Source organism: Trichomycterus rosablanca, chromosome 20 (assembly GCF_030014385.1).
Source record: "Trichomycterus rosablanca isolate fTriRos1 chromosome 20, fTriRos1.hap1, whole genome shotgun sequence".
Taxonomy (NCBI): domain Eukaryota; kingdom Metazoa; phylum Chordata; class Actinopteri; order Siluriformes; family Trichomycteridae; genus Trichomycterus; species Trichomycterus rosablanca.
The window spans coordinates 18,560,552-18,570,236 of NC_086007.1; the positions used below are offsets into that span (position 1 = coordinate 18,560,552).

Sequence of the window (9,685 nt, forward strand, 5' to 3'; positions counted from 1 at the left end):
TGGACCAGTTGCACTGCACAATTTACACTGCATTTTCCGGACAAAAACCAGGCTATAAAGTCCAAGGATTTGTCTGTGGATCTCTGTACACAAATAGTGAAATGTCATAGATTAGGGCAAAGATACAAAACACTAAATCATTAAGTGTTTCCGGGACCATAGTGCTGTCAATTTAAAATTGGAAAAAGTTTGGTTTGGCACTACCGTGAACCTTCTTGGAGTTGGCCATTTTTCCTGCATGCCATAAATGAGGCCTTCAAGTCACAGTGAAAAGACAGAGGCCATTGTTGAGTCATGTTAAACTATCATGTGAAAGATTATATGATCTGAAGAGACCAAATCTAGACTTTTTGTGTATAACGCCAAGCACTGTGTATGGCAAAAATCACATCAAAACATGGCAAAAACATCACCTGCTTAATACCATTCCTACTGTAATACATGGTGGTGGCAGCATCAGATTATAGTAGTGTTTTTCAGTGGCAGGGACAGAGAGACTAAGGGTTGGATGAATGCAGCCAAATAAAAGAACAACCTTAAAGAAATCCAACTCCAAAGTGCTTGCAAAATTGCACTGGTTAACAGCTTACATTTCATCATGACAATGATTTGAAGCATACAGCCAAAATCATAGTGCTCTGTAGACAGTAAAGAGATGTTCTTCTATAGAGATCTACATATGTAGAGAGACCTGAAGACGGCAGTTCATTTATTCTTGCCAGCCACTTTGACTAATCTTAAGAGGATACTCCCTAAAGAATGTGAAGAATGGGACAAACCGCACAAATCCAGATGTGCAAAGCTCATGGTGATTAATCTGAGAAGACTCAGACAGCTGTAATTGGTAACAAAGGGGCTTCTACAAATGATCGAATAAATGGTCTAAATACTTTTGTGACTATTTCACAACATATTTTGTGAATAAGATTTAGTTTTTTAATTAATTTTTAAAAACTAAATGCATGTTTTTGCTTAATTATGAGTGATTACGTGTTAATAAATTAATATGGCAAGGATGTCTATTCAAGGAGTCTGAATTTTTTCTGAGTCCACTATAATTAAATACAGTAAAAAGCAAGTATCCAGTAACACATTCTTCCTTAAAGCATTTACACATCTTTAAAAGTCTAAATAAATACACTTAATTTTAGCTTGGTCATCAACTGATTTTCTGTGTTGACATACAAAGTGGTGTTTGACACTGGTAATAATGCTACCTGCTCAGTAGCCCTTTTTGCAAAATAGAAACAGTTTCTTGAGCCCCTGGTAGGGTAGTATGTGTGGCTTTTCAGTTTTAGCAATTTAGCTGAAGATGATTAGTGCTTTTCCACCAAAAGAACTTTGGTTCTTGAACCAGTTCCGCTTGGGTTTTTTCGAAGCATGGTGCTTTTTAGAGAACCGACCCACAGTTCCATCAGTTTTTGGAAGCCACTACCATTTATAACTATACAGGAATATGTTAGGCAACCTTTTAATGCCTTTCACTATTGGTGAATGAATGCATGTATGAACAGTTGTTAGTCAAAAACTATTATTCAGCTTGAACTATGGTGTACTGGTGCATCTCAGTAAATTAGAATATCATCAAAAAGTTAATTTATTTAAGTAATTCAATTCAAAAAGTGAAACGCATATATTATATAGATTCATTACACACAGAGTGATATATTTCAAGCGTTGATTTCTTTCCATTTTAATGATTATGGCTTACAGCTAATGAAAACCCAAAAGTTAGTATCTCAGAAAATTAGAATATTGTGAATAAGTTCAGTATTGTAGAGTCATGGTGTCACTCTCTAATCAGCTAATCAACACAAAACACCTTTAAATGTTTCCTAAGCCTTTAAATGGTCTCTCAACCTGGCTCAATAGGCTACACAATCATTGACACTCCCCACAAGGAGGGAAAGCCACAAAAGGCCGTTGCTAAAGAAGCTGGCTGTTCACAGAGTGCTGTATCCAAGCATATTAATGGAAAGTTGAGTGGAAGGAAAAAGTGTGGTAGAAAAAGGTGCACAAGCAACAGGGATAACCACAGCCTTAAAAGGATTGTCAAGAAAAAGCCATTTAAGAATTTGGGGGGGGATTCACAAGGAGTGGACTGCAGCTAGAGTCAGTGCTTCAAGAGCCAACACACACAGACAAATCCAAGGCTACAATTGTCACATTCCTTGTGTCAAGCCACTCATGACTCGGAGACAAGGTCAGAAGCGTCTTACCTGGCCTAGGAGAAAAAGGACTGGACTGTTGCTCAGTGGTCCAAAGTCCTGTTTTCAGATGAAAGTAAATTTTGCATTTTATTTGGAAATCAAGGTCCCAGAGTCTGGAGGAAGAGTGGAGAGGCACATAATCCAAGTTGCTTGAGGTCCAGTGTGAAGTTTCCACAGTCAGTGATGGTTTTGGGAGCCATGTCATCTGCTGATGTTGGTCCACTATGTTATATCAAGTCCAAAGTCAGCGCAGCCATCTACCAGGAAATTTTAAAGAACTTCATGCTTCCCTCTGCTGACAAGCTTCATGGAGATGCTGATTTCATTTTCCAGCAAGACTTGGCACCTGCCCACACTGCCAAAAGTACCAATACCTGGTTTAATTACCACGATATCACTGTGCTTGATTGGCCAGCAAACTCGCCTGACCTAAACCCCATAGAGAATCTATTATTGTCAAGAGGAAGATGAGACACCAGACCTAACAATGCAGATGTTATGCTATCAAAGCAACCTGGTCTTCCATAACACCTCAGCAGTGCCTCAGGCTGATCGCCTCCATGCCACGCCGCATTGATGCAGTAATTCATGCAAAAGGAGCACTGACCAAGTACTGAGTGCATATACTGTACATATTTTTTAGTAGACCAACATTTCTGTATTAAAAATCCTTTTTTTAATTGGTCTTATGTAATATTCTAATTTTCTGAGATACTGACTTTGGGGTTTTCATTAGCTGTAAGCCATAATCATCAAAATTGACAGAAATTACTGAAATAAATTAACTTTTTGATGATGATCTAATTTATTGAGATGCACCTGTATTTGGTACTGGTAATTCATTATTCAAGTTTAGTTAAAATTAAACACAAAATAAAGCTAAATAAAACTGTATGTGTCTGTTTAAAACTAAGTGTAAGTGTAAAGCAACCTTTGGTGTGCATTAGAGTTTAGTGGAACATGTGCACAGATTAAGTGATACTTCAATGAGGCATGTTGTGTATTTCTGCGATAGTTTTTCTTGCAAATGTTTAATGTCACTGACTGCAGAAATCTATGCTTCAACAAAAATGTGTGTGTGTGTATTCCTATTTCTCTGTGTTGCAGCATCATTTGGACCAGGCTCTATGAGCATGCCTGCTGGCTTTGGCAACTCGGCTGCCTACAACCTCCCCACAAGCTTCAGTGGAAACTTCCAGCAGCCCTTTCCTGGTCAAAGCTTCCCCCAGCCACAGGCATACACTCAGCAACAAAACGGTAATAAAAGAGAATGTGCTGTAAATCAGTGTTAATAACTTTTTTACTTGAAATTTACTTGAAACCGCCTTTTGTGATTTTTTTCTGTATAGGTGGAGGTTTTGCTTCATTTGGTCAGGGTAAGGCTGTAGTACCTCAATATGGACAGCACATGGCTGCAACTGGAGTTACCAGTAACCCATTTTTGGTACGTTTATGAATTACACACTAAGTAAATTGTTTGTTTGCTTGCATGTATTTGTGTGTTATTCATATACCCTACAGTGGATTCAGAAAGTGTCCAGACCTTTTTTTTTTTTTTTTTTTTACTTTTGTGCTGAGAATATGATTTTAAATGGATGTAATAGCCATTTTCACCGATCAGTCCACACTTAATCACTCTTAGGGATGAAGTGAAAACATTATTTTTTTTTTTAATCTAAAACGGGATTTGAAAACTTATTCACAAAAATAATGAGACCATTTATTCTCTGACCAAGGCCCTTCTTGCCAAGAAGCTTTATTTGGTCAGACTTTCAACTTTATGAAAGATTTAAGGTTGAACCAAATGTTTTTCCATTTCACAATTATTGAGACTTAATGGTACCTTTTTATACCTTGCTCTGCCACGATTTGACAGTGAAAATACACAGATAGTTACTTGTACTTCATGGTTTGGTTTTTGTCCTGACAATTCACTTTAAATTGTGGGCCCTTATAGACCCAGCTGTGTACCTTTCCAAACCTAGTCAGTTCCCATTGCAACAGGTGGATTCCAGTCACGTCTCAGGGATAATTAAACAGTTTGCACTTGACCACCATTTAGAGAGCCAAGAAAAGGGTGTGAATAAGAGATTTTAGTATTATTTTTAATACTTTTTAAAATTGGTGATTAAGTGTGGATTGATTGGTAAAAATGGCAATTTGTGTGTTAGAAGCCAATACTGTCTAAATCCACGATAGTTTTGCTATGTATTACAAAAAAAAAAAGGAATTCCATTTTTACTTGAAAATGCTGCTTTGGACTAATAAGGTTTCTTTAAAACCTAGATTGAATATGAGTTTTGAAACTTAATTTAGAAAAATAAATAAATACATTTAGAAGGAAAAAGGGTTGTAAGGCCTTTTGAATGATCTGAGATTCTCTACTCATGGTCTGGTCTTTTTTGTGATACAATAATATCCATTACTGTCTAAACAAATTGCAGAAACAGTTGCACTTCATGAGTTATAATCTTTTAGGTTCAGGTTGGAAAAAGTGTGAAAACAGACTTAATGTGATAAGATTTGAGTAATGGAGGTGCCCTGCTCTGTAAAAAAAAAAGTCTAAAATGATTTGCCCCTTCTCAAATTTCTTCTATTTTTGCTCATTTGTCACATTTAAATGTTGTGGGTCTTCCAACTGATTATAATATAAAATAAAGACATCATGCTTAAACCCAAAACCCATGCTTGAGGTCTTTTTTGGTGTTCTTTTTAGTCAGCAGTGGTGACTTGCATTTTTATACATGTATACCATAACATAATGACCCAGCTAAATCACTGATACCAAATTTGATGTCAGTCTTGATTGATAATTAACCGCTGACTAATTTCAGTCACTTATTGTTAAAAGAAATTAGCAAAAATTTGCATCCCAGCTTTTGTGAGTAAAATCTCTTACTACTCATATCCAGGGTCTGCTTTGCTACATTAGGACCAGAACAGTGTGCCATATTTAGCTAAACAATTATTCATGTCATTACAAAATGACTTAGCCTAGTTGAGATAAGAGTATTACTATGAAACTGATCAGTAGCTACATCAAATATTCAATCACTGGTAGAACCGTCTTTACCCAGATATTTGATCATTTAACTATACTTTCATTACTTTACTTTTACCATAATAATACTTTTTTGTACAGTCTAAACTACAAGAAATTTACATTTCACATTAAAAAAAGGTCAAAGATTATTGAAAGCTCAGATAAAGTAAGATTTCAGCCTTGTTTTGAGGACTAACACTAGCAGCCTAAAGTGAAACCTGCTGGAATCTTACTTAATAAGCCTGCTCAAAGTGTGTAAAATGTATGTATCTCTGTGTTTTATTTAAATCAATCCTCAGTCATTGGAAAAGGTTTTAATGAACCATTTTAACCAATAGTATTTATTAACTAATCAAAATAAAACTACTTGTCTAATCTCCCGTATGGTTCACAGTAACAAGTTTGAAAAGAGTAGGCTCAGATTTTCTGTGCTTGTTTATGTAGCATGACACATGTACAACTTATTCATCCAGCCTTAAATAAGGGATTAATTGGGATGTTAAAGCATGTGTAAATAATGTGCTTTTGATCCCTATGTACAACTAATGGTGAAAATTATGTAATCAGCTAAATCTGTGATTTGTTTATTTGCAGCTTTGTATAAATGTAATAGAATTATTTTAATTGTCAGTAGCATTGTTGCTATGCATATTTGAGACTGGTTTTTCTCAGTTTATTTTAGTGTGTAATTGTTGGTATAATTGTAAAAAAAAAAAAGTTTTCTACAATGATTTTTGTTTTTCTCTAATTCTAGGCTGGGGCATCGGTAGCACAGTTTCCCACTGGAAATTTTTCCACAAACCCTTTCTTATAGCACGTCTCTCCTTCGCACATCACCAGGGGAATACGCTTGCTTGCACCTCTTGCACTGTTTTGTTTTTCTTAAGTAGCTTTAAGAACATGTTTTTAAGAACTTTTTTATCAAGTTATGAACTAAAATGTTAGTCACCAACAGTGTAACATGAGGATCCAACCTCGACAGCAGAAAACAAAACAAGGTATTGGGGTGCCTAGAGGAAAGACCTTGTAACTTCTTTTCTCTGCTGAATCTGTGAAATTTCCTGGCCTGTTCATTTATACTAAGTTATTTCAAGATGTCCTGTTCATTTTTATTGCTGCAGTCCTGTACATATCTATTCTGAAAATGGCAGAGATTTTGCTTTTTTTTTTTTCATATCAGTATTTGTATCTTAATCTTGTACATTGACGTACATCAGTCTCTGTGCTACTGATGAGATGGCGGGGCTTATTTGCTCAATAGCTGGTCACTTATCGAACCATCAGAGAGAGACTCTACCAAAGAAGAGGAGCTCTACAATTCATCATTTTTAAACCAAGGATTTTTTTCTATTCTTGTTTCCAGTTGTAAAGTTTTGAATCATTTGTTGTTGCTATTACTATAGACTCTTACCTGGCCAGGTGCTACACAGAGACTCCCAAACACAGACCACTTAAGTGTTACAGAAATTTATGTGTGTGTGTGCGCGTAAGTGTGTGTGTGTGCGTATGTACACTCACCGAGTGCTTTATTAGACACACCTATGTGGTATGTACAGTGGATCCACTATTAGTATTAGACCCCTTGTTTATTTTTTTGTGTGTCATGAATGTGCTTTTGTTTTATTATTTCTTTTCACGTCAATCTGTACCTAATCACCCATGATGAACTGTGTTTTTTCTGGCCAATTACTAAAATTTAAGACCTAAAATTTCTTATATACTTCATTCATCTCTGAATTGAGGATGAATGGCCTGACTTATTTTGCTCTTTAGAGATGATTGTGCATTCAACAGGTTCATAACTTTCTGGTTCATAACCTTGGAGCCATTTTTAGAGAGTCTGCTGGTTTTTTTTCACCATCTTGACCAAGTCGAACTCTAGGAAGGTTCAATGTTGTGTCAAGTTGTTCCATTTGTAAATTATTGAGGCCACTGTGGTATTGAAAAGACTATATTATATAGCATTATATATTGTTTTATATCCCTGACCTGACCTGTGCCTTGCAACAATTCGATTGCAGAGATCCACAGACAGTTTCTTCCTCAAGGTTTGGTTTTTGTGCTGACAATGCAGTGTAAATTGTGGGTCTTTATATAACCAGGTTTAAAATTTCCAACATATGTCTGGTCTATTCAAATTGCAACCCATGGGCAAAAGTCAAGGGGTCTAAATACTTTCTGAATCCACTGTACATTCATTGATTATAATCTACCTACCATACAGTTTACCTTTGTGGGTATACAATTACTGAATGTAGCTCATCTGTACACTTTTTCTCCCCTTGTACCCCACTTATTAATTAAAAGGGACCCCGTAGAACCCTCACTGACCAAATGTTATTTGACTGGAGGATTGTTCTTAGCACTGCAATGACACTAACATGGTAATGACATAATAGTGTGATAGTGTGTAAAAGTGTATCAGGTGCAGCGGTGTTGTCATCTATGTCAAAAGCGTTGTGTGATAAAATGTTTAGATCTGTACAGGCTAAATGAAGACTAACACAGGCTATATGTTCCTAATAAAGGCTGGTAAGGTTAAGCAGTAAAATATTCAACACATAATTACTTTATTAATGTCACATCAGTCTTGGGAATGGTATACCACCCAAACATTATCTTTTCAGGGGAGGTCCTAAATTTATAAATGGGGTACAGGGGTCAGTATGTACCAGATCAGTGCAAACATCATTTCCAGTATGTACCAGATTGGTGTACATAATAAAGAGCTCTGTGTGAGAAACTTTAAGAAACCACAATGTGCATTTTATTATATCGAAGTTCTGGTGGACACAAACACGCTCAGCACTTCTGTTCTTAATTATGTTTCTTGAGTTCATGTTTTTTTTTTGTGGTGTGTATTAAGTTTGGTTAAAGCTGTGGGTTTTAAATCTGATAAATCATTCATAAAATGTGGTTCTTACATGTATAAAAAAGGTGCACTGTATAGAGTGGATTCTGAAAATATTCAGACTCCTTGACTTTTTGTGCACTTAATATTGTGGATCTGATTTTGAATGGCTATAATTACCATTTTTACCATAAATATACACATAAACACCCAAAACGACAAAGGAGAAGTTAGTTAACTTATTCACAAAAGTATTCAGACCCTTTGTTGTGGTTCTTGTAAGTTGCATTCTTTTATAATATATGTTGCAATTTGAATTAATTGGACACACACCTGGGTCTTGAGTCTTCCCAGGACTGCTGTGACCTAAAATTTTAAATGGGAGAAGATTGGCAAAACTTTGACGGTTCATAAAATTGGTTGTCCTGACCATTTAGGCATATGGACAGGTAGGAAACTGGTGAAAGAAGTAAGAAAGAGCCAATAGTTATGATGAAAACTTGGTGGTGGCAGGTTTATGCTGTGGGGGTGCTTCTCAGCAGCAGGTCTAAACACAGCCAAATACAGGAACAACCTTTAAAGAAAACCTTTTCTAGAGCACAGGCTTAATTCAGCTAGGACAGCAGTTCACCTTTAAACAAGTGACCTGAAGCATACAACTAAAACAACACTGGATTGGCTTCAGGACAATGTCTCAAGTGGCCCAGTCAAAGCCCAGACTTAGCTGAACCTCTTTGGAGAGACCTGATAGCATCTGCTATGAGATATTATATTAACTGTCCAAATCCTGGCGAAGCTTGTAGTGAAACGTAATAAGACTTGCAGCCATAGATTGATAGATAAGGACAGTACATAAAGTATTGAATAAGAAAAATTTATAACAGATTTATTATTTTGGTTCATTTTTGAAAAGTGCTAAACTTTTTCTCAATTAATGGTTGATTGGGCAGCATGCCCCCAGCATACCAAACCCTAATAGTATAACAGGGAGACTTTATATCATCATGGTTAACTGAACCTTTAAGATTATACGCAATGTGGCCTATTTTACAGCTTCAACAGTTAGCTGCTTGTCATAACCTCCCTTCAAAGTACAGCCTAGAAGAACTTACTGTCCGGTACCTTTGATGGCAATCTATAAACCACAGATTGTAAGGAGCTGATGCCAGAAAGATAAACCTGGTTTGCAGGCCACTTTATCAGGAAAGTTTGTCGAATTGCCGAGCATTTAATGGCTCAAGGCTACCTGACTACCCCACAATGTCAGCTCCTCAAGGAAACATTGGCATAAACATTTTTTTATATTTGTGAAATGACAATACTTCAAAGCATTTTATGTAACCAATCGTATTTACTGTGACATTTGTGTAGTGATAAACTGCTTTAGGTCTGTGTAATCCTGTGTCTTTCCTAAAGCTAAAAGAAGCTAAAGGTCATGTTTGATGTCATGCCTGAGTTTTTATCTACAGTAGTGTTCAAAAAAAATAGCAGTGATTTTAAAAAAGTGAATAAAGCACAAAATCATTATAACTTTCATTTCCATAAATGCAAATGCACTGAAAATACTACACTTTCAATTCT

General features: G+C 36.1%; 1 protein-coding gene across 2 annotated transcripts in view; it reads left to right on the forward strand.

Annotated features, from left to right (window-relative positions):
• The window catches only part of agfg1a (ArfGAP with FG repeats 1a), a 38,989-nt gene extending 30,977 nt beyond the window's left edge, over positions 1-8,012 (forward strand). For both annotated transcript variants that reach the window (XM_063016608.1, XM_063016610.1), the window contains 3 exons: positions 3,318-3,467; positions 3,560-3,654; positions 6,008-8,012. In XM_063016608.1, the coding sequence (XP_062872678.1) occupies positions 3,318-3,467; positions 3,560-3,654; positions 6,008-6,067 (305 nt within the window). In that variant the 3' untranslated portion in view covers positions 6,068-8,012. The remainder of the gene's footprint in view (positions 1-3,317; positions 3,468-3,559; positions 3,655-6,007) is intronic.
• Positions 8,013-9,685: the final 1,673 nt, after the last annotated feature.